The sequence below is a fragment of the Osmerus mordax genome, chromosome 13 (assembly GCF_038355195.1).
Source record: "Osmerus mordax isolate fOsmMor3 chromosome 13, fOsmMor3.pri, whole genome shotgun sequence".
Classification (NCBI taxonomy): domain Eukaryota; kingdom Metazoa; phylum Chordata; class Actinopteri; order Osmeriformes; family Osmeridae; genus Osmerus; species Osmerus mordax.
The window spans coordinates 2,624,236-2,650,139 of NC_090062.1; the positions used below are offsets into that span (position 1 = coordinate 2,624,236).

The following is a 25,904-nucleotide window of genomic DNA, read 5'->3' on the forward strand; positions in this document are numbered from 1 at the left end:
TGTCTGTCTGCCTGTGGAGCGCTAGTGCGCGTTGGCGGAGGTGAGAGGAGGGATCGTGGGCCAGCTCCCAAGCCTCCGCTCTCGCTGACCCTGGCCAGACAGGCAGGATGGGTGGAGCCAAGGGGCAGAGTCAGGCTCTGGCCTCCGCTTCCAGGCAGGAGTTGGCGGGTGGGGGAATGGGTGGAGCATGGGGGGGCTAGCTGGCTACCTTCCTTGTCTCGGGGGCCGGTGCGATCTACGGTAATTGAGATTGATTGGATGTTATTTTTCCTCTTGCAAATGTAGTCCATTAGCTTGGCACATGCATAATCAGTTTAGAGCGCAGTTAGCCGAATGTAATCATGTTCCTCGGTGTCTGCTCGCACAAAATCCACTCCAGATGCAGCTCGGCCGCTGAGAGAGAGGAAGAAAGTGCCGTCACTATCACATGGGGAATCTCTACCCAAGAAACCCTGACACCCCCTCCCTCTGTCCTGGTCCCGCTCTATTACACATTCACGCACACACACACACGCGCAAACGTAACCATTTTAAACACTCGTTCGCTAACATAGACGCACACAGACGGCCTCCCTCACCATAAGAACGAGGCTCCAGGTCCCATGTTCTGCTCTCGTAGCTGTACTAACACAGTGTTGAGAGCAGCTTAGGCCCAGCCCCAGCCCAGCCCCAGCGCCAGCCCAGGCCCAGGCCTAGCCCAGGCCCAGCCCGGGCCCAGCCCGGGCCCAGCCCAGGCCCAGCCCCAGGCCCAGCCCAGGCCCAGCCCAGGCCCAGGCCCAGCCCGGGCCCGGGCCAGGCCCACTGACTAGGCAGCACCAATCATCTACCCTCAAGTGCAACTAGATCACTGAGCGGGCGAGGAAAGAAAACATCTACGCTCCAGAGAGAGCAAATAATCTGAAAAAAAGCAAAATGGAAGCAAAGCGTGTGTATTGTAAATGAAGGGATTAGATGCTACATGGAGATGCATTAAGGTGTTTCACTGACAATCCGACTCAGCACTCTCCCAGACTGGCTAGCACTGGCTTGGGGTGACCTCTCTGCTAATGATCATAATTATCTGGATCAATTCAAAGTCATTCAGACCGTAAGAGGAGGTTGCGCTGGCTCCAGAAAGATTTGTTATTATCATTATCAAATACATATGGAGGGAGCCATGTGGAGTTAAAGTCACTGGGGATCAGTCGTAGACTTTCCTCTGACGAGCCATCAGACCAGCATCAGGACAGAGTGATGGACAGGCGGATAGACAGACAGACAGACAGACAGATAGACAAACAAACAAACAAACAAACAAACAAACAAACACACACACACACAGAGACTACCCCCCCACCCTACCCTCCCCCTTACCAGACAGCCGTTAGAGGGGAGGGGGAGGGGAGGGGAGGGGGAGAGGAAAAGGATGGAGAGATAGACAGGGAGGGGGACGGGGAAAAAGAGAAAGAGAGAGAGAGACACTCGTTTAGACAGAGATACTCTGCTAATTATCATGGCTGGCCTGTGATTGCTCAGTAATAGTGCTCAGTGGGAAAGGTTGCAGCGGTTCCAGGAAGAGCTGAGCTCTGATTTACTGGTAGTACTGCTCTAATAAAGCGTTCACAGCATATCCTGGGAGACAGTCCATTCTCTGTCCACACACACCAACAAACACACACCTACAGCGCACACACACACACACACACACTCACGTACCAACCATAAACAGGCACACGCATGCCCCAACACACTAGCCAGACCCCTTGGCAGGGGGCACCTTTTAAGAAGCCCCACTTTTAAAAAGCAACACACGACTCATGAGATCACATTCATGCAGATCATGCGACATGGGATAGGTGCGTACGAATGGGCGGTAGCAGGCTTAGCGTCAACCCAAGGAAGTGTTTACATTCTGTGTGGGGCCCTCTCACACTCTCTCAGTCAAGAGAGCCATGAACCAGAACCCCCCTCCACCTCCTTACCCAGTCTGTGGTGTGCCTGCGGGGGCCTGAACTCTGACTGCAGACCCTAAACAGACTCCTGTACCTCCAGAGGAGAACTGGGACTGCACAGAGGGAGGGGCAGCCCAGAGGACTCAGCCAGGATTGGTTCATGGGGCTGTCTGTCAGTCATGCAAAGAGACAGAGAGAGAGAGAGGTGAGAGAGACATGGAAGGAGAGAGAGAGGTGTGGTGTGCTGAGGGGGAGGGTCCAGTGTTTAGTCTTTGGCAGAGTGCAAGAATTTCACAACTCCTCCAGCTCGGACAGAGAGAAGGCGAGAGGGGGAGAGAGAGAGAAGGCGAGAGAGCGACCAGGCGCTGACCTGTGGCCCAGCTGTTGCTGCTGGTGACTGGGATTGCATGTGCCCCTCCATGGGTGTCTCAGAGGCCCATGCAGCCAGGGAGAGAGGCGCCCAGGCAGGGTAGGCCCAGCTCTCTGGAGCCCATTTCTTCACCCTCTGTTTATCAAGACTGCCAGTCGAAGGGAGATAGCGGGAGATGGGGAGCAGGGCCTTGAGCAGGGCAGCACTGCATAGACTACCTCTTTGTCTGCCCTGGAGATAGGGAACCAGACCACAGGGGGAGGGCCAGAGGAGGGGTGTCTTGGGGCAAGGGTTGTGTTTTGGGGTCAGCTGGGAGTTGAAGTTCCTTGGTTATTGTGTTAAACGGTCGTTTGTTTTGACTGTAGTATTTCTTTTTCGGGCCGCCGGACCAGAGCAACTGAGCACGCTCCTGTCGGTGTGCAAGAAAGCCGTTGATCCTATTATCTATTGCCTGATCAGCAGAAAAGGGGGATTGGTGGCTGTAGGGGATGGGGCGAGGAGGGGAGAGGGGAGGAGGGGAGAGAGTCGAAGGGGAGGGGCGTGAGAGGAGAGGAGTGGAGGAGACAAGCGGAAGGGAGGGCGATGTGCAGAAAGAGAAGAACATGGGCCGGCTCTGTGTGATGGGAGTAGGGCTCCAGTCAGTTTTGTTTGGTCCAGGTCTAGATAAACAGGCCTAATCTCACACGCACCATCCCCCCCCCCCCTTCCACAAATGAACAGGGAGGGGGGGGGGGGTCCCTATCACACGCCCGCATCCATCCACGTCTCGCTTTCATTCTCCCCCTGCTTGCCTCTCATTTGTTTTCTCTTTTTTTTCCAGTCTCTCCCTCTCGCCCTCTCCACTCCCCTCCATTCCTCTCCATTCTTTGTCTCCTCAACATTAATAAACAAGGCAAATACCCGTCACCCGCAAAACAAACCAACATAGAGAGAAGACTGCTGGGTGGTCCTGTATGGGCCTCTGCTTAAGGTTAAATATCTTTTAATCCAACCAGTCTGGAAAACTAAACATTCTCCCAGGCCAAATCCTCTTTCTGCACCTCAACCCCTCCCTCTCTTCCCCTCTCTCTCCTCTCAGTCTACCTCCTTGATTGCCCCTAGCTGTACATTTGGGGCCTGGGAGGTTGCTATTTATGCGCTGGTTAATTTCACTCAATCAACAGTCGATCTAGCTTTTATAAAACCCATTATAAAAGATATACACAGAATCTTGCCTTGAAAACAGAACAAACAAACACAACTTTCCTAAGGCGGCTCCTCCCCTCCAGTCCTGCAGTTCTGGCGAGCTGTTACACAGAGAGATCTGCTTTCTTCAACTTGTTCAGGGAGGAACAATTGAGAGTGCAATTACATATTCGAAAATCGACTTCCTGGTAGCGACCTGACCAGCGGGTCTCTCCCTATCTTCTGATCAGTGTTTTACCCAGGCACTGTCAGCCTCTATCTTGTAAGATGATATTACTGACATATCAGTCATAGCCCTGTCTCCCTCCTCCCTCAATAGCCCTCATCCTGGAGATAATGTGGTAAATTGCCTCCCTTTGTCTCAGCTTCAAAAAAAGCTGTGTGATAAGGTGCACATTTAATCAGCAGGCTTTATGATTCGGTGTTCACTTTGCATGCATTTGGTAGTCAAAGTGCAGTGAAATGAGAAGCCAGCGGGACTGGCTCCACCTGGGCCTGCCTGCCTGCCTGCCGTTGTGCCTGTTTGTCTGCGTGGTCGCGGTCAGAGTCAGGCCTGATGACGGGCAGGTAAACGGTGCTTTGATGTAGTTCCTCTGGGTCTGTGAGGATCCTAAGCTGGGAGGATGGAGAGCGAGGCAGGCTGGCTTACCGGCTCACAGCCATCAATACATCAGTGGCTTAGCCGCCAGATTAACAGCCTGTGAGTGGTCAGGGCCACAAAACTGTGCTCTGGACTCAGGTATCTGTTCAATACGTCTGTGGAGCAGACACAGGGGGCGAAGGGGGGAGAGGAAGGGGTCCGTTTCAAGCGTCAGGATGAGCACATAGGGGACCTCTGTTCTGTTAGGGTTTGGCAGCATAGGAGAGTCCTGGGACAAATAAATTTTGGGCTGCAATGGAAATGTGGACCTAGATGTTTGATTTCGAACTCCCATTACTTTGGAACGTCCCACTTGTGAGTTTAAATGGATATTTGATGGGTTAAATTGCCAGGCAGTAATGTCATGCAGTAGGTATGCGTGTCTTTCGGCAATACTTAACAAGGCCTAGACTATTTCATACCAGATCATTTCATTTCCTAAATGCAACCTTTATGCTTCTTCCCAGTCCCAAGTGTAAAATTTGACATCCATATCTATTAGCCTATTTCTCTCCCTTCCATCCCATTGTCTGTGCTTCATGGCCGGGGTGAAAGGAACTCCGAGCTGGGGGATGCTTCCGGCCTAATGTCCGCAGTGGTGATTGACCAGTCAGCCCCTGTGTAACCCCATAGCGATGGACGTCCGTCGGAATGGCTCATGTTTGGCCTAATTGCTGAGAGCTGGACTCCAGGTTGGGGGACTGGGAGCTGTAAATCTATCACTGTTATGGGGCAATGTTTTCTCCAGATGTAGACGAAAAAGATTTCATCCCTTTGTAATTAAGCGGTGCAGCTCAGGGTGTCATATGGTTTTTATTGGGGCTCTCTGGAAAAAATCATTTCACACCTTGTTTTCTCATCATGCCCTTCATTCTTGTATAAAGGAGGGATATGAGGGAAAAGAGAGAGAATGAAATGTGTTTGAATTGCACTATGGAAATGACCTGGTATTGATTTATGATATGGAGGTGTAGGTAGGGAAGTACTGGAGGGTCATGGCACTCTTAGGCAATCAAAGAAAGTTTCTCAGAAAATGAAGAAAAGATAAAAAAAAGATTCATTTCGAATCAGGCAAGTTTTTCTCTAATGTCTCACTTTCCTCCTGCATTCTATTTAAAGCTCTTCAGGGGGATACAATGCAGTGAGAGGTGAGAGGTGAGCGAGAGAGAGAGAGAGAGAGAGAGAGAGAGAGAGAGAGAGAGAGAGACAGAGACAGAGAGAGACAGACAGAGACAGACAGAGACAGAGAGAGGAGAGTTGGAGCTGAGGACGCTGTGTAACTTCTCAAGGGCACTGCCAGTTTACAGCCTTCACATTCTCCTGTAACAGACTGATACCCGGAATAGAGTAGCACACCGCTGTGTAGAAATGACACTTCTAAGCCCCTCCCCCTCCCTCCATCAGCACTCACCCACACCTCACCCCTCTGCCGTTTATGTGGCAAACTTAGGGGTCAGACACTCTGAGGTGGGTGTTTTTTGTAATTTATTTTTTTACTAGTCACAGCTGGTGAAAGCCAGGGAGGTGGGGAGAAGAATCAACGGTCTCACACATTTGTTCTTTCTGAAGCTATTTTCAATCTCCGGGTGATTTATGGAGGAGTGCTGTCCCGTTGGAGGACTCGCTCTCTCTCCCCCATCAGAGACGCAGACAGGAGAGGAAGTCTTCTCCACGGCTCTTGAGCGGCCAGGCTTTCTTCCAGATCGCAGCCATCCCTCATCCCCCTTCTCTCCAGACCCACAAACCTCCCTCACAGAACGTCACCGCATTCAATCAACACCAGGCCTAAAATTAGGGCCCGCTGAATGATTCAAACTTGGATCCTTCTTTCAGATGGCCTGTCTTTTTCACTACGTTGGAATTTCCTTAATTTATACGTGTTAGGTTGGAATAGTCATGTTGCAGTAATTTGAAACAGAAGGAATGTCTAGGCTACTGTGGAGGGAAGAACCCTGGGAGCCATTAGGCTTTTGCCACATAAGATTGTGAGATCTGGGATGCTAATTATTATTCAAATTATGAATATATTAATTTAAGCAGTGAAGAGAGAGTGTGAGCGTCTTACTAATGAATTATATAGTGCAGGCTTTATTAAATATTTGTTGATGTTGCATGGGAGAGACTGTGTATATTAATTCTGCAGAAGTAGGTCCCGATAGGGCCCTTTATATATACACACACAGGCCTTGATTTTGTTCTCTTGTCTTTGTGGTGCACCTCTCCGTGTCTCAGAAGCGCTCTTCCCAAACATCATTTCACAGATGAGTTATGGTTGTGTGAAGAGTGCACCGAGGTTGGAGATGATCTCCTCCATACTGCCAGATAATATTCTCCTTCTTTCCGTCAGGCTCCCGTTACAGGCCTCCTGCTCCGCGCTGGAATCGCCTTTGTTCCTGCAGGGCTGGGAACAGGAACCCCTCGCTCTCTCGCTCCACATTAGATGCACTTCCTCTGTATGAATCGAAATATAGTGTCTTTTCGCTCTTCTCAGACAAATCAGACTCTTTTTTTTTCTTCCTTTCTCTCTGTTCTTCCATTTCACGGCACTGCAATTGGCACCTTTGAACTTTTGAGAAGATGAAATGTCAAAATGACTGGAGTTTATGGGATATCAAATAGAATAAAGGCACAGACAGGATTATTACAGCAAGGAGCCAAATTATTGCAAATCCCTTGGTACATGAAACAACCTCCCTCAGATAGTTCTCAGGACCCGGTGTTTGTACTCTGATTTCCTGCTGTAGAGTGGGCTTTAACACACCTTGTCCCGTTCTCTCCAAATGGGGCTTATCATTCCATTTTCCTCAATTTTCAGCCATTCCCTCCCCAATGCTGGGCTCATTTTCAGTTTGCTCTGTCATGGTGGACTGTCTGATAGGACAGGGTGGAACCATTCGGTGATAGTGTAGCAAATAGCAAGTCACCTTTTGATCACTGGCATTCTTTGACTGGCTGGTCATTCTGTGTGTCTGGTGAGGCAGTGTTCCGTTGCACCATTAGCAGCAGAGGCATTGGTGCTTCAGTGGACTCATGTATTTACAACATGAGTAAATTGCAGAGTGCGACGAGTGAATGTACATTTGGTAATAATCCATTAACGTTACGGAGGTTTACTTGCTTTTTACAGTTTACTACCTGTAGTCCATTCACTGTGGATTTCTGCCTTTACATCTGTTGGGCAGCTTAGTGCCTTTCAAGCAGAGTCACAGTCAACATCAGAGTATTCCCAGTATTCAACTTAACTTTTAAATCATTAAACATGATGAAGCCATCTCCGCTAAGTCAGGGGTTTATATACGAAAATCAAACACCATCTGCCATCTCTGATCAGAGCCAACAGCCATCAGCCAGGGGTTACCAAGGCAGAACAGGAAAAGCCATTAACTGCCAATCACTGCATCGATCGACAAGCCAGTCCACCACTACCATCACCACTCCACCCCTCCCAGCCCTACTTACCCTCACACACATACATACATAAGCACTTACAGTGCACACACACAAACATAGACACACCCTTTCATAAGAATTTCACTGTCTGTGTTCCGGTCATGGGAAGTCAAGGTTTTCTCAGTCCAGGGGAAGTAAAGATCCTGCTCTCGGTCTCTCTCACCATTTTCAGTGTTATATTTTGAACAATCGGAAGATCGACTCATTATTACCCTCCATCTTAAATGAAGGTTGTCTCCAATTCGTCATGTTGTCTCGGATGTTTGCGTTGAATGACAGTCAGGCCAGTGAGGATATCAATTCTTCTCGAAGCGACACTGCCATCCTTCCACCTGGACATCTCCCCCGCGCAAATGCACAGACTCTGACTCCCCTTCTCGTGGCCCCCCACATTTTCTGAGTCCGCATCAGATAAAAAGAGAAAACTAATAGAGTCAGCGAAGGACAAAAGGAAAGAAAAAAAAAGGGATTGATTTCCCCGCCCCCCCACCCCCTTTTTTCGTCGTTAGGAGTAAGGGTCATTAGGAGAATATTTACCTACTTCCCAGCTTAATAGAGATGCTGTATATCAGAGTGTGATCAGAGCAGAGGTCAGGGCTGGGGGGAGCAATTAAAGTGTATGGATCCCGCAGCCCTGGGCCAGGCCCACAGTGGACTGCAGACAGGAACTGATAGGTGAGCTAAAAGGCTGCGAGAGGCCCGTACGTATTGAACGTGGCCATGTTCATTTATTGAGCTTTGCTACCGATGAACTAGAGCCGCGTTAGCCGGACACAATGCACACACAATCGAACGTGAGCGCGCACACAGCTCAGTGCGGTGGCGCCGCGCTCCGAGGCGGAACGGCTGGCCTAGTGTTAGAAATATTCACCTTTACATCTTCAACGTGTCGGACACTTAGCCTGCGTGCTGTGCAGTACTGTACATTGTCATACCACCTCTTGGTAATAGTTGATCTATCAGATCTGTTTCTTATTTCACTCCGTCTGAATTTGTCTGGCGGTGGGGCAGGCTGAGATGGGACTGTAGTTTTCCATCCGACCACGACCAGGCAGGGAGGGGGGGGGGATGATGGATGTGCCCCGAGGAGGATGCACTCGCTCTGCGTCTGTGGTGGCCTCATCGACATGTCGGGGGGGGGGGGGGGGGGGGGCGGGGGTGACCCGGGCGGGGAGGGAGCGATGGAAGCAGGGATCGAGGGAGGAAAGGAGGGAGGCCAGGGACATGAACCAGACCAGCCATTTTCCTGGTCTCGCTCATAAATATTTGTGCGGCTGATTTATAAACAGCGGAGCGAGAGACGAGATCAAAGTGAACTGTAACGGTTATATAAAACGGGGTATTTTCACAACACCGCCTCACATCGCCCTCATACCTTGTTAAAGACAAAAGATATATATCACGCGACCTATTGGCAACGGCTATCGAGTGGCCCGGAGCGGTTTACAGTTTGCTAGTGCCCCTGTTGTGACTCCAGGTCTCCCAGCACAAACCTCCAGCTTCTCTAGCCCTAGATGGGTCAGCCCTCCTCTTGCCCTCGGCCTGTATAAAGTACACACAGGCTCATGGCCAGTAGGAGGTGTTTTATATGGCCCGCAGTAACGCTATGTGACACAGCATGTGTGTAGGCAGCGTGCCCTACAGGAGAGCGGAGCAGACAGCTGCACTGGCTGCTGCAGGGAAGCCAGACGGTCAGACGACACAAAGGCCAAAGGGGGGGGGGGGGGGGGGGGCAAGGCGGGGGGGGGGGGGGGGCTTAGGGCTGGCGTGGGACAGCTTCATGTGTCCAAGCTTGGCCGGAGACAAGGACAAAGAGAGCCTCCCTGCCTGGGACTGGAGCAGGCATTCCACACCTCCGGCCACGGTGTACCTCCTGCCCTCCCCCCTTCTTCTCAGGGTGTGTGGGGGTGTGACGAGGGGAGGCACTGGGCTGCCCCACGGCCCTCTCCCAGATTAATAACAGGCTGGTAAAGGCAGGGAGGGCTGCCAAGACGGCTGTTTGCTGACCTCTTTAGGAGGAGGGGGGGGGGGGAACAGGAGAGAAAGAAAACCTCAATGGAGATTCCCTCCTTTGTCCCGAAAATAGCTGAATAAACAGAGGATCCATCAACAGGACAGGGCAGGGCAGAGCAGGGCAGGGCAGGGCAGGGTGGGTCCGGGCCAGAATGGCCCTGGTGGGTATGGATGTCTGGACAGCTGTCTGTGGGGAGGCTGTTTAACTGTGTCTACAGGCTCCAGGGATCAGACAACACATAGTGACTCCACATGTTTTCACAGCACGCTGTACCTTCTCCTTTACACAACCTGCCAACATAGTTTCATCCCTACATACATGTGTGTGTCTATTTGTGTGTTTGTGTGTGAGAGATAGCTTGACTGATTGAGAGATAGCCACGGTTTCTCACTGACAAGGCCTTGTTAGGGGTCGGGGGAGTGTGCAAGTGAGTGTGTGTTTACTAACAACAGTTTCAACTCGGGTAACCTGTTCTTTTTGTAAAGCCCTCTGCGTAAGGCCATGTTGATATAGGAAACCAGTGCAGGAGAAGCAAGATCATTGGAGTCTGTATGTGAATATTATATTATTGTTCTGTCTTAATGTTGGAGGGCATTTCTGTCTGACCAGGCAAGCAGGTGCTCTCCTCTACTGATGCTGTGTGAGAGAGAGCAGAAGAGTAGACAAGTTCTCCCTGGTGTGTCTGAGCCTGTGTGTGTGTGTGTGTGTGTGTGTGTGTGTGTGTGTGTGTGTGTGTGTGTGTGTGTGTGTGTGTGTGTGTGTGTGTGTGTGTGTGTGTGTGTGTGTGTGTGTGTGTGTGTGTGTGTGTGGAAAGTTCAAAGTCTTGCTGGAACATCAGAGGCCTGATGCTGAGTGAGGTAGACTCGCCCAGCCCATGGTCTAGGAAGGCTTACTGAATTATTACTGATGGTTTCAGGGTAACTGTCCGACCGCAGGTCTGGGGAATATTAATCATTTATTTGATTGTCCGCATGTGCTGATTAATCAATTTGAGGGAGATCTGCAGGATTAACTACCCTATTATTCCCTTGTAAGAACAGATAAGAGATAAGACTTTAAAATATCATGTTCCATTCATCATTTATTTTTAGTCCCCTGCTGATGAGGGTGAAATAAAAACTGAGGTGAGATTAGGCAGAAGAGAACAGCAACAGAGGGAAAGAGCGGAGGGGGGGAGGAGGAGAAAATTGAGGGATAGGGAGCGAAGAGAGAGAGGACTGAGCTTTTAGAGCGAACTGCAGCAGGTGAGAAAGAGACAGAGCGATTTTAACCACTTCTGTAAAGGAGGGAAGTGAGAACATTTAAAAAAAAAAAAAAAAAGAGTAAAAAAGGAAAAAAGACGCATAGCACTGGACACAAATATACAGTAAGCAGTGAGTCAGAGACAGAGAGAGAAGAGGAGAGAAGGAGCAAAAGACAGCGATAGCGAGAGAGAGAGAGCGAGAGAGAACCAGAGAGAGAGAGAGAGAGAGAGAGAGAGAGAGAGAGAGAAGAAAAGGCAGGAACAGGAAACAGAAAGGAGAGTGAAAGCTCTCCCCACCTGGAGTAGGCAGGGCTGTTGCTGTCGCTCTGTGGGTGTGTGTGTGTGTGTGTCTGCAAGTCTGTCAGGAGGGAAGGGTGGGGGCTGCTGCAGTGGACTCTAACCCTGCTAACTGCTCTTCTGTGGGTAAGTTATGTTATCTTACCATCAAGAATAGCTAGCTAGCGAACATATTGTAATCCAACAATGCCAGCAAAGCCGCCCACACAATATTCACTCTATAAATTCTCGATCCGCCGACTGTTTAATTTGTTGTGTCATGTGGTAATGCCTTTGATTCTAACATACCTCCGTCAGTAAATACATGAGGCACTGAAAGAGCTGTGGTTTCTTTACAAGCATGGTGCCCCTGGCGTTCTGGTGGAGAATGCATGGCACAGACACCGACAGAGTGGGGCGGGAAGGAGAGCAAGTTAGAAAGACACAGACCAGGAGAGAGGGAGGGGGGGAGAGAGGGAGGGGGGGAGAGAGGGAGAGGGAGCGAGGGAGGGAGGGAGGGAGAGACTGCAAGGAAAATAGAGGTGGGTTGAAAACTGTAGATACTTCTGCTAACTCCTCTGCCCTCCCTCTTCTCTCTGGTTGAATCCACAAGCAGACAGACGGGAAGGTAGATAGGCAGACAGACAGACAGGCAGTGGGATGTGAACCAGGGTAGAAACTAGAAACCTGAGAGGGGAAGGAGGAGCATGCCCTCCCTCCCTCCCTCCCTCCCTCCTGACTGAACACTGAACACGGCACCTTCATTATGCACTTTTCAGCAGCTTTCACCGTTAACACTTTCCTCCCCGGCTGGAGATTAGACAGCCGTGCATGCTTGATTTAACGCGTGATTACGGGACAAGAGGTTTATCCAATCAATAAACAGGAAGAGCCAAGCGGGAAGCCTTTGAAGTATAGGAGGGGGACTTAGTGCACCAGTGAGCAGGGCTGCTATCTTGGCCGGGATGCCAGCCTGTCCTATGCCCACGTTCTCCATGCCAACCCTCCTTGTCTCTGCACCCAGCAGCTCAGCGACTGGACTGGAAAACGGCCTCTTTTATCTGGCCATTACTTAACAGGGAGGTCAGTAGCAAATCGAATAATAAGGGCACTCCTCCAAAACATTAATAAATTAAAATCACAAGTTGTCCTATAAAAAGGGGGCTTAATGCGATCTTACAACCTACGTCTGCAATTTACATTAAAAGGGATACAAAGCGGAGCTGTGACTGCACCCTGTATTAAATGTCCCCAAATGGGCAGCCAGCTGAACGACCTCCATCATGACACGGGCTAATGGCGTGAGTAGTTATTTTAGGCAGCTCCAGTGGCCAGTCAGCCGGCAGAGGTCTTTTGGAAGGCTGTGGAAAGCTTTTCGCCAGCGTGACTAAAGCAATAGGCTGCCTCCAATTAGGCCCGGCCTGTGTTTGATTTTAGTGATGACGACCATATCTCAGCTGTAATTATGCTGCGCTGGGAATGATGAGGGTTTAGGTTATTGATCCTGCATTGATCGCCCTGATCAATGAGCACTTTGTTTCATTTTTTTTATGGAAAGTTTTTCTTTTTTTTTTGTGGCTAATAAGCGGGCCCAGCTGAATGACCCCATAAAGCAGTCTGTGTTGTCAGAGCCCATGTGGATTGGGGAGAGCGTGGGCTACGGATAGGGGATGGAGGGGCCGGGCTTTCAGAGAGCGCCCCTTTTCATCACAAGTGCACATACTCCCTTTGGGTATGGGTTAGAGGCTGGCGCAGGTCTTATGAAGAGCACATTTCAAATTCATGTCTAGCTGGGGGGCAAAAGCAGCAAGGCTGAAGGGCAGATTTGTTCCTCCTTTTCCCCCCATTTCCATCCCTCTCCAGCACGTCACAGAAACGCTCACTTCTGCCTTATGTAAAAACATTAACAATTGTCATCATATTTCGGGTGTTAAGGGTATTTGTGTTACCTAATTCTAAACTAAGCAGTCTCTTGAAAGCAATGTTTGTTGGAGGTTCACATTACTCGTGTGGGTGCATTAAGGCAAGAGGGGCTATGACTCTTGTTATGAAGAGACTATTGAGGCCAAGTAGTTCCAGCCCTTCTCGTTGCTAGCGCGGCCGTGTCGGCAGGTGTACCAGGTGGGTGTTTGGAGTGCGCGGGTAGTAAAAGAACACTCGACATCAGTCCCACTCCACCAACGGGGTACTTCATGAGGTATGCAAATGAGCCCATACATCGTGTGTGTATCCACCTCCGCCCCTCATTAGCATTTTAAGAAGTGGACCACTCAGCGGCATTGTTGCTCCTTCTGTCAGCTCAGCGCTGCTAGTTAAAGAAGGCAGCTTAAGACTTGGTTAAATATTGACTCTGGCTTGGGCCCTTCATCAGTGGCCTTAATTAGTGTGCCTGTATTGCGAGCTAGGGCAACGCTATGGAGAGGGGAAATGCATGCCCGACTTAACACTCCCCCCCCCCACTGAGGTTTCAAACATAACTCTCTCAACTAATTCTGTGTGAACTTTATATAATGAAACAAACTGGGAGGTGAAAAACACATACGGCATCACAAGTCTCACCGCCTTATTGCGTAGCCCCAAGCACCGACCAATTATGTGGTAATGAAATATTTACACAGGCAAACGGGGAACACCAGAGGTGAAAGGGAGATAACTGAAGGCGGAGGAGCTCGTGTTCCGTGTCTCTCCTGTGGTTACGTCAGCCTCTGGGATGAACAGGAGGAGATCGGCGAATCACACCTGGCCTGCGGGGATGGGGTGACCGAGAACTGCGGCTACGGCCCGGCCCTGCAGCCACGCCGCTGTCCGCACAGGGGCCCTGTTCCCGGGCCAGGGTGGACGGAGAGGTGGTGGGGTGGAGGGCAGGAAGTCAGTGTGCTGCTGAGTCAGGCTGTCAGGGGTCTTGCCTGACCCGGGGGGTGCAATGACCCATCTGTCGCCTGTCCCCTGCTCACAAAGAGCTCGTCATGGAGCTGCGTCGGGCCAGACGGAGATGTTTGTTGTCAGAGACTAATGGCGTTTTGGTAATGTTCTTTGCTCCGAATTACATTTCCACTCACTGCATTAATCATCGCAAGTGCCGTTTGTCTGTACCCCAGCCCCTCACCCCAGCCTCTGAGGCAACACTGGCCCTTTTCCCCCTCCAGGCCCCGCCCTCCACACATCACACCACACCCTCTAGCCTTCACCCCTGTAACAAGCAGCTGGAGCCTCACCCCCAGCTGGGGCACAAGGCCACAGGCCATACAGCGATTGTCTGTGTGGCAGGTGACAAATGAGAGGCAGTGAGGTCTCTGTCACCTGTGTGGGCGTATTGGTTGACTTTGCTTTCCCCTGCCTCTCTGCCCTACCTCTTTCCCCCCTACCTCCCTCCTCGGCCTCTCTGCCCTGCCTCTTTACCCTCCCTCCCTCCCTTCCACCCCCACCTCCACTCACTGCCTCTCTGCCCTGCCTTTTCTGATCCTTCCCTACCTCAGCACCAAGACCAAATGGTCAGGGCCTGTGTAGCCTAGATCAGACCCTCAATTCATTTCCAGAGTCAGTCATCTCATTCTCATTTAGTACAGACGTAAGTAACCCTACCCAGGCCTATTCAGCTGGTCAATGCACTGCCATTCAGAAGCAACAGCGATCCACAGCACGGCGCAATGTGCTGTAATGCATTCCTCAGATTCCCTGTTGATTTGAATGTGAGTCATAGATGCGTTGAAGGGATTTCATTTCATACGTGTCTTAAGGCCCGATCAGCTTAACATTTCAGCCGTAAGTCGAGGTGGCATGACGGTTTGTAATAGAAACATTTGCCACAAGCGTGGAGTATTATCGGGAGACCTCCGCCCAGCTCTCCACCCATCCTCCAGGCTGCTGTTGCAGATAGCTCACCTTGCAGATAGCTGGACTTCCCACAGGCCTAGCCCACATTAAGAAAGGGAGTGTAAACACTGATATTAGAATCCTATGGGCGCTGTCAGCTGTGCGTGTGTTGTATGGGAGTGGGGTGGGAGGGAGGGAGGGAGGGACAGAGGGAGGGAGTGGGCAGTGGAGGGAGGGAGAGACAGTGGATTAAGGCTAGGTCAGGACTGGGGGTTGCTGAGTGCCAGGTGTGGTTTTTCCACAGACCTGCTTGTTCTCTCTCCCTCCCGTGAAAAGCTCCATGTGATCTGGACCTTCCTGGGACAGAGGGAGCTGGGATGAGCCCCTGTCTGCTGCTAGCAGGCCTGATCTGGGCCCGGCTGCCTCACACACCAACCCTACTGGACGGCTCGTATACCGTCCAGTACTCCGCAGTACAGAGTGGGTTCATTTAATGGACACCCGACGAATCCCTGTCAATGTCACACACGGGCCAAAATGATCGGAACTGCGTCTCAACTGTTTGTGTGTAATGAGAAGCTGAGCAGTCACATTCCTCTCCAGCCCCATCCTAATAATTACCATTGCCACTCTCCAAAATGGAGGGTTTGGTTGTTGACGCCGCTCTGGAAGGGGATGCTGAGAAAGGGAGCGCCAGGTAGGGCAGGTTCAGAGTTGCCCTCCCGCGCTTCCAGATGGCACTTAGCCGACGCAGACGTCCCAGGGCGGGGGAAACAGCTGTTCTGCACCCCGGTGGCGCCCTGCTTCTATCGCCCCCTGCAGGCACAGCTTTTACACGGCAGCGTTAGGGGAAAACCCTGGCACCCATAAACCCACCAGGAGGCTAAGCTGTTAATTAGCTGCTCAGAGAGAAGGCCTACGGTTCACTATTAATTGCTGGACTTTTTTCCTTGTTTTTTTCTTTTCGTTCTTTTTCGGGGCTTGACATCACTTCCTGCCCCTTTCAGAGTCATTTGCAGGTTGGCGCATAAGTAGGGGCCCCGCTCATTAAGAAGGGGGAAATGTGTTTGTCTGCGATTAGAAGTGCACATTATGTATGTATAGTCATGCTTATCCAAATATCCTTAATGAGAGAAAGCCAGGACGGTAAGGAAGGGCTCCGGTGGGCATAGGCCAATGCTTGTTATCACCACGTAGGGCATCGATTTCCCCACCAGCCGCCCTCCATCCCGCCCACCCACTTAGCCCCCTCCTCTCTCCCCGAGAAGGAGAGTGACTCGCCCGTGAATTATGTGGACGCATTGATCAGCTGATCGAGAGGCATTGTTTCGGGCCCGGGGTGATTATTGAAGGAGGGATTACCCAACTCTTGTCCTGCGCCGGTGTATGTGAGAATGTATTATTCGGCTTCTTGTCACGACACCCTCGGCTCTCCCGACCACCGGCCCCTCCCTCGCCGCTCCTCACACATACAAAGCAACACACGGTGGCTGCATACACAATCAACATGGCCCAAATGACTGCCTGCCTGCATTGATTGCCTTCCCCCTGCAATTATGTTCCTATTCTTTACTTTCCAGCATCTTATGAATTCAAAAGGAATTCAATAATTATTGCTTTATTTAATGTTAACGTGAGGCGAGGAGGTGGGAGTAGAGTTCCTGTAGTGGTATTGTCTTTAGGGCCCTCGGTGACACCCAACCCCCCCCCCCCCCCCCCCCCCCCCGCCCTGCCCCCTTCCCCTCCTCGACCTCTACGCAGGAGCCCTTTTAATGGCCCTCTCTGTCTCCTCCCCTCACTCGCTCCCGCTCGCCGTGGCAGAGGCAAATATTCAACGTGTCGTTTCTTCTTCTGCAGCATTTGATCACCGCTGCATATTGGCAGGAGCGAGAGAGTCTTTGCGTGCGCTGTGCTCCGAGACGAAGGAGAGCAGCCCGGAGTATGGGGACAGAGGGATTAGGAAAACAGGGGAAGGGGGGAGGGGGGGGGAGTGAAGGGGGGGAGGACAGGAAACAGTAGGTATGCACTACGGGGTGGGTGCACGCAGTCCCCCCCCCGCCCAGCCACAGCGCAATGTCTAGGCATGTCGCCGCTCGCAGTGGCTAATTCGAAGCAGCCGCTGAACTTGGCACCCGGCGTAGCTTCTGTGGTGGTGGTTGCTGTCGCTGGAGCTGCAGGGGGGGAATCAGAGGCCGCGCTGCGAGCACTCAGACCCCGGCCGCTCGGCCGGGCTTCCACCGCCACCACACGATGTGTTAACCTGCCTGCCTTCCTGCCTCTCTGTCTCCTCACCTGTCTGCTGGCCTTCAAGGGGAATTCCCCCGAGCCGACTCGACAAGATCCCCAGCTACTCCTGTACGTCACACAACACCACCAGATACACACAACACACAGCCCCTCCCCCCCCCCCCCACACACACACCCAACACAAACACACACACAAACATGTAAACACACACACTCACCAAAACATGTACACACACACAGCGCACACACCAACCCGGGGCAAGCTGCGCCAGCACACAGCTCGTTCCGTCTTTCTTCACACACACATGCACTTAGAATGAGATTTGAGACACTCTGCAGTGTTTCATTTTCAATGAACCCAGTGTGTTTTTCAGCCCGACAGGCGCATCCCTTTGTCTCATTTCACAGTGAAATACAATGACCTCATTGGCTGTAATCGCTGCCATGACATCACTGAGAGTGAATAACAAAGGTGCTACTTGACATTCTTCATCATTGCACCTTGTGCCTGGAACAAGCTCGTAATTTTGCCCTTCGGTCAATGGAGAAACATTGACTGCTCCAATGATATCAGAGGATATGATGTCCTCATTCATATTGTAAAGACCATGGATCCGGTATGACAGTTACTAGAGGATGTAAGAGGGCGTTATAGGTCTAGTCGAGTGTGGTGTCCCATGTAGTAACTCTCCTGTCCCCAGTACTGGGCTCTCACACACACACACACACCCACCCGCAGGCACGCACACCGCGTGTTGTGAAAGCGTGTGGCTCACCCTCTAAGTGCTGAGAATCACTGGGATAATTACAAAGCAATACACAGACAGACACTCACTGGCTCATCCACAGAGGGAATTTGGCAGCTCTCTCAGAATTGATAGCCATTTAAGCCCGTGGACAGTCATCTGTTTTAATGCATTAATTTTGTATTAACAGCACTGCCAAATTTAATGGTGGAAATTGGGGTATGCTCATAATGGTATGTGTCTTCCAACATGTGTCCTCACCGTGTGTGTGTGTGTGTGTCTGTGCGTGTCTGTGTGTGTGTGTGCTTATGTGTTTGTGCATGTATTTTACTGCTCCATTGGGTGCAATTCTGTGGAATTACTGGCTTGTGTTGGCACTCTTCCTCTCTCGCAGCCTTCCAGTAATACCCACCTTCGTTTCACGTCGACCACTCTCTCTCAGGCGTCACTTTTTTGTGTCGAGCGTGGATTTTTACCCGCCATTGAAGTGGATGGAAATGCAGATGTATGCAGCACTCTGGTGGGTGTTGTAACTGATACCGGCGTGTATAGCCCACGGAGAGGCCATGGGGCCAGAGTGAAGTGGCCTGAGAGAGGATGGGTCGGCACACATTCCGCCCCTGCCTCTCGTTTACCTGTGCAGGCAGGAAGCCTTGTTCCAGCCCCCGCAGAGTGGAGGCAGGAAGGCCTGGCTCCAGAGGAGGAACGCTCACACACACACACACACGGACACACTTACCACATCACTCCACTCCACGCTCCCACACTCTTATGCATGCTCGGCCGCGGCTCCTGTCTCCTGTATGGCTGCTGGAACTTCCCAGTCAATTAAAGGGAATTGGAAAGAAATTGAAGCCATGCGGCCCTGCGAGGAGAGGGCCCGGAGACTTTCTCCCCAGCGCCGCTCGCTCCTCCGCCCTGCTCCCCAGCTCCCCTCCCCTGGGCCTGGGCCTCAGCCGGCTGTCCAGGGGCCCTGGCCCAGGGCAAGCTCCTCTGCAGCAGCCAGGCTAGCTCCCTCCCAGCCTTCCCAACATGACTTTTTCATTAAGCCGGCGAATTCCTGTGCTCCAGTTGGAGGTGATTTATCAGCTAGGGGCTTCATTGCAGGATCATAGGAAACAGACACAGGCCTTGTCTGGTGCATTATTGTGTTTCACATCCAAGGAGTGACTGGGTGTGTGTCTGTGTGTGTGCGCGCGCGCGCGTGTGTCTGTTTGCATGTGAGTGTGAGCCCTGAGATAATGATCTCTTGCTCGTGGTCTCTCACGTGGATAATTCCGATGGAATTCAGTGTGAGAATCATCGTTTGAAGGTACCTGCGTGTCTGTCTGACTGCGTGCAGACTTTGTTCCCGTGAGCCGAATGTTGTCCAGTGTCTTAAGCTCTGTAGTCATAGAGTTCCCTACAGAACACAACTGGTCAAACTGGTAACATGGGCTGGTGTATTTTATGAGGGTCCCGATGTTCCTTTAGTCTCTATGCATCGCTCCTCTAACGAGATCCAGAGGGGAGTTGGTGGGTGGTGGTGCACAGGTGTCTGCGGCCTACCAGACCAGGGAAGGCAGGTTTAGGCCTAGCTGGGTCTTAAACACAGTCAGCCCAGGCAGGTATTTAGTGATATATGGACTCTTCTGGGCCAGGCAATCTCAGGTTCACTCCTGTATAAATCCTGCCCTTTTTATGGGAAGCTGTAAAACTCCCAAGGTTTTTTTCCCCCCTCTCTACCTCAGGAGACCAGCTTTGAAGTTTAGGTCAGGTGTCGTCAGTTTTATAATTTTTTTCTTCTGTCTGTCTGTCTGTCTTTTTTTTTGGGGGGGGGGGGGGGGGGGCAGTGAACTCGCTGTCTTCTTGTAGATTTTTGGAGCCTCGAGTCATGAGTGGTAAGAGCTCATTCATTCCCCGTTTTAAAGCCATCTGCTCTGAGTAGAAACAGTGTGCCATTTCCAGCCCCGTAATCACTGGATGGATCTGCTGAGTAAATATGTCCGTCAGGTTTCACCCTACCTGAGCTCTCATGCAATAATGTGTGCACAGAAGGGGGAAATGTGAGGGGGTGGAGAAGGAGGAAGGAGGGGGGAAGGGCTCAGCTCACCCAACAGAATATCCAGCAGCACCTATTCAATGACATCATGGATGTCTTCAAACAAGGGAGAGAGAGAGAGAGAGAGAGAGAGAGATAGACAGAGCCTTTTACAATCACCTAATAACTCTATTACACTGAGCTGTGGGGCTTACACAAAAAAAAGCTCCCTTCCTGTTCCTGGAAGCGGTGTCCTAATGTACGTTTTAGGTGTAGAGGGAAGAAATATGAAACCAGGGAGAATGGAATACAATTGCCCAGAAAACCCCATAGCAATATTACAATATTACCACCAGAAAATTAAACATTAGGAAAAAAGGACAAGAGCATTTCAGGGAACGTAATATTGTTAGGATGGTTTTTTCTGCTCAAGCTGTCAACACCTGAATTGGATGTAATGCGGTTAAAAATCTAATGTTTCTATTGCTTTTGCATTTCCCAGCCATCTAAACAGGTCGCCTCACTTAAGGGCAGGCCGGTTCAGGATCTCCTTAATGAATCAATTCCTGTTTTCTCCACCATTGTCTGAGTGTGGCGGTGCTCTGTACAGAGGAACACATCCCTGCTGGGAGACAGATATGCAGGTTGTGTACAGGAGAAACCAGTTGGCACTCTGCACATGACTGCCAGTGTTAGACACAGAGACAGTCTGCCATGGTGGATCATTTCCAGGACCTATTGTAACCTGTTCAATGCTGCATTAGGTCTGTACACATGGCAACAGTGGCAGTTGTCTTGATGACTAATTCATAAATGCATCTAATATTACTGTATATGTCTTCCTGTACAACGCAATTATTATATTGTCTCGCCCGTGTGTCTGGCTTTCAAAAAGCTTTACATGCTGACACATTCAAGCCCTCCATTGTTGAAAAATCTCAATACTGACATATTGTGGGCATGTTTTTTTTAAGTAGACAATTAATGATGGACTGAACATGAATGTATTCAGAAACATTATCTGATTGAGTTCCCATCTGGCAGTAGCTTCCAGCTTCATTCTCTCTCGGAGCCCTGCCTTTGACAGGACACACCACGACAATGGAGATTAGGGAGGGGGGGGTGGGGGTGGGGAGGAGAGAGAACTTCTGATGATTGACATTGATTGCAGCCACAGAAATCCACAGCAAGAGTTCTAGAGTTGTGTATATAAACAGCACATGACAGGCAGGACAAGGGTGGTCACACTGGGCCCAGGCCCCATGCATTGTAAACATGCAGCAAGGATCAGTATGATACTTCAGGATAATGGTCAATATCTCTCCAGAGGTCCCCAGCCCCGGCCATATTGTGTTGGCCTTGTGCCATTGATTGGGCCATGCAGGGGGTCATTAGAATAGAGTTGTGTGGTGTGAGGAGAGAGGTTGGTGGTGCTGTGTCACTATGGGGTGTGGGGGCATGTCGAGTCATTATACTCGACACTACACCAACCATTGGTTGGCGTGGGGTTGGAGTGCCACTGGGGTTGAGGAAGTGAGGGGCAGACAGGTCAATAACGGGGCCCGCATCCCGTCCACCGAAGGCTCCCCTGTCATGGAATGTTCTGGGTTGTTTCAGAATGTGGCTTCAACCCCCGCCGCCCCCCCCCCTTCTCCCGCCCCCCCCAAACTCCAGTTTCTCTCTCAGCGCGCCCTGGCTCTCGTCCGTGCTCGCTGCGATAGAGAGGATTTGACTCAACGTGATCAATATTTAGCATCCCATGCGTGAAACAGGCAGATGTTGGGAGTTTCCTTTTCAGAGACAGGAGGCTTCTGTTGAGTGAAAGGGATCAATGCTCCCCTTCCGTATGTGAGGCTTTGGGCTGGCGGCCTCTGAGGGTTTGGCTGATGTGGGCTTCCCAACCGCCCCCCAGACCCCCTGAGACCTGTCTGGCTCCCACCCCTGTCCTCGCACGCACACACACACACATGCACGCCGTGGAGGCTGAGTCCAAACAGTACTTGTGGAAGAGGGTTGGGTGTTAAACAACATGGCTGTGATTGGGAATTGATTTGTTCATTTGCCAACTGTGTGAGTGAAAGTGAGTTGGTGGTGCCTGGCGAGCTGTCTTCTGTCAGTTAAACCTCTCTCTCTCTCTCTCTCTCTCTCTCTCTCTCTCTCTCTCTCTCTCTCTCTCTCTCTGGCTCTCTCTCTCCCTCCCTCTCTGCCTCCCTCTCTCCCACAGCACCTCCAGCAGCATGAGAACGCGGTGGAGGGGGACGCCTGCTACTACCACTGCGTGCTGTGCAACTACTCCACCAAGGCCAAGCTCAACCTGATCCAGCACGTGCGCTCCATGAAGCACCAGCGCAGCGAGAGCCTGAGGAAGCTGCAGCGTCTGCAGAAGGGCCTGCCCGAGGAGGAGGAGGAGCTCAGCGCCATCTTCACCATCCGCAAGTGTCCCTCCGCAGACACCGGTAAGGAGAGGCTCTCCGTCCCCGTCGACCGTGTCGCGGCAACGCATGCACATGCGCCCCCACTCGGATGTTCCCTTTTTTTGGTTTGCCTCTGTCTCTCTCTCTCTTTCTCTTTCTCCTCTCTCTTTCTCTCTCTTTCTCTCTCTTTCTCTCTCTCTCTCTCTCTCTCTCTCTTTCTCTCTCTTTCTTTCTCTTTCTCTCTCTCTCTTTCTCTCTCTTTCTCTCTCTTTCTCTATCTCTTTCTGTCTCTCTCTCTCTCTCTCTCTCTCTCTCTGCTCTCTCTCTGCTCTCTCTCTCTCTCTCTCTCTCTCTCTCTCTCTCTCTCTCTCTCTCTCTCTCTCTGCTCACTCACACTCCCAAAAACCGATACCCACCTGCCCTGCATTCACAGTGTAGCTGACTAAAGTGGGCCTTCTCTCTCCTGCTCGGATGCAGAACTGCTGCTCGGTTTATGATAATAGAGAACTAATCAAATATGAACAAACCCCAGGCAAGCAGACCACATGGATCAGGACGTGGTGGGTGTTTGCTTTTGCCATTGTTATTAATCCAGGTCAAAAAGCAGGAGTCGTAGTATCACTGTTAGGGGATCAGGGATTGGGCTCTCAGAGCGTGTCGTATCACTCTGAGGACGCATAAACACCTCTCAGAGCCACTGAGTCTCACGCACACGGAATGATTACTCGTTTGTTTTCCATGGTAAAGTAAAGGTAAAACACCCTTTGTCTGTATCTACATCCTCTTATCAAGTTTGTTCAAATTATTATCCCACATACACATTGTGAAAGTCTGCCTTCGGAGAAACAGGGTTAATAGAAAGAGTCGACCAGTGTTGCCCTTGGATAACGATGACTGCAAGGCAACAGGGCTGTGCTGCTCAGCCATTAAGGACACACGGAGAGACGCCATTAATGCAACTGGACCCGACAGAAACAACAACAGCAGCAACCGTACCAGCTCGCTCCGGCGGCGTCGGCAGCAGCGCAGGCACCAGGCACGAGCGTCGAGACAGACACGAAGGCTGGTCGTTTGTTAGGGGCTGATTAAAAAGACTGTGCTGCGGTCAATTAACACTCGGTCTCAGCACAGATTTGGTTTTCTAATCACTTTAACTTCGTATGCCCTGACAAAGGCGCTCTATTGTACCCACTCCTTCTTGCCCCCCCTCCCCACCGGAGATCCACCACTGCCCTCGCACACACACACCCTCTCTCTGTGTTGTTATGTTGGAGGGGTGGGGGGGGGGGGGGGAGGAAAGAGAAAAGGCTAGCCTCTGAAGACACTTTGTTCCAAGGAGGCAGGGATAATGAAGCCAGCGGCCGGGAAATTGCGCAAAAGGCAGTCACAGATCTGAGGCAAATCATTAGAGAACATATTTAGCCGAGCAATTAAGGACAATTAAGCTTTCTGCTCGCTGCACTCCAAATATGTTAATGACTGTAGTACAGTGGACAAGCGAACACGCAAGGAAAGAGGAAGGCCCACTTAGGTTAAAAGGGTGGGGGGTTGGGGAGTTAGTGTCTCCATGGGGGGGATGAAGGGGTGGGGGGGGGGGGGGGTCTTGTGGTGTGGTTCACAAACAAGTCTGATTTTCTCTGCTTTTTTGTCCGTGTTCTGTTTATTTATATATTTTCTTCCCTAACCTTTGATGTGCGTTAATGGATGCCCATGTTTGTAAGAGAGAGAGGGAGAGGCTAGCTCTGGGTTAGGTAATGGGCTCCTGCAGCTTCCCTATGTGGGCAAGACACGTGCTCACACACGCACGCGCGCACACACACACACACACACACACAGTGGAGCTCCCCTGTAGAGTCACATCAAGCTAAGGTCTTCCTCTCTTACGTGACCAGATCAAATTATCCACCAGAAAAACAGCCAGCAAACATTACAAGATGGTAGGCTGAACGGTAAACTACATTAACACATCAGGTCTGAGGCCGTTTTAGGGCTAATGTCTATTCTGGAAGTGCATACTTTGATGATGACTCGATTGGCTTGATACCAGGTCTCTTGATGAATTCAATCAACTCATCATTCCCAGCTTAAGTACCTGAGGTATTTTTGACCTATGTAGCTGACAATTTCCACAAGAGGGACCTTACATTACACTGTACTGCTTGAACGACATTGATGAAGGACACTTAGGTCATCGAAAATAGGCTGTGATGTCATAGGTTTTGCGCGCACAGAAAATGTTATATTAAGAGACCTACCATAATCCCTGTGAGTCCCTCCCAGTCCCTGTCCTGGGCTAGTGGCTAGTTTACATGCCAGAGGCATGGTTATCATGCTTGTGAACAGTGTGGGATTGTGGGGGCTTTAGATAGAGAACGGTTCCTCAAATAGCCTGTGACGCAGTGTTTACCAAACGGCGGTGCGCGAGACCGGCCGCTGAGGCCTTGATTGATTGTGCTTCAGATGCAGGCTCCAGCCTTACAGGCCTGCGGACTCTCTCTCTCTCTCTCCCTCTCTGCCAGGAAAAGACTGGGCGCAGACCAAGAGCCGCTGGAAAGCCTGCCACCACCCCTTTAAACGCCGGGGCAAGTTTTCCCTCTCTTCTCCGCCCTTTCTTTCCCCTCCCCTCATATATGTGCACATATAAATATATGCCAGATATATATATATTTTAAAGGTCGGTTAAATGAAATGAAGTGTGTGATAAAGAATGTCGGTCCCTCTCTCGCTCGTCACCTCCACCGAGCATCTTGATCGCATTACGCTGATAATGAACATACCTCTTCATCAGCGAGCATGAACGTTGCAAATTCTTGACCCCCTCCACCCCACTCATTCCTCCGCTTCTCCCAAACTGCCATTTCACTGCCTAATGTCTGGTCCCACTACCAGCGTGGTGGGACCACCCCAGCCCTCCCCCCTCCCAGCCCCCAGCCCTGAGCCCCCTGTGCCCCTCTCGAGCCCAACCATTCCCTCCTCGTGTAATATTTAATTTCCTCCCCGCTAGCTCTTCAGAGGCACGGGGCTCTTTCTTGTGGTCGAGGCACAGTTGCTAAAGTGGTGGAAGGTTCCCCCCGCTTGTTAAAACAAAGCTGGCCCTGGATTTCTGGGTCAGCTAGGCAGTAATTCCCCTGGCTGCTGCTGTGCTGTGAGCAGGCCTCTGGTGGTATGAGGTGCTGGGCTACCAGCCTGAGCAGGGGCTGCCTCCTCCCTGCCTGCTCACCTGGGCTTCCCCCAGTCTGCTGCCCCCCTTGCCCCCTGAGTCACAACCACTGCACCAGGAGCACGACATAGGCAGACTGACAGCATGACTGTGGTTGGACTGAGGAGTCCTGTGTTAACCTAGTCCATGGTCTGTCTTGTCTGTGTAAGAGACACATAGCAAAAGTTATAGATACATAGCCTCACGCAAATAGGAGAATGCAAGCAACACACGGGCAGAAACTCCCACACACACACACACACATCTGTTATGTTCAGCCTCTGGAGGGCTGATGATCCTATGCTGCTCCTGTAGTGGGTGTCCAGGGACGACCGGGGCAGCAGAGATGTGTCTCA

At 51.1% G+C, this 25,904-nt stretch overlaps 1 protein-coding gene across 1 annotated transcript in view; it reads left to right on the forward strand.

The window, feature by feature from the left end:
* Nucleotides 1-25,904, forward strand: part of zfhx3b (zinc finger homeobox 3b) — a 217,020-nt gene that overhangs the window by 126,718 nt on the left and 64,398 nt on the right. The window contains exon 4 of the mRNA XM_067248618.1: nt 22,160-22,391. Coding sequence (XP_067104719.1) covers nt 22,160-22,391 — 232 coding nt within the window. The remainder of the gene's footprint in view (nt 1-22,159; nt 22,392-25,904) is intronic.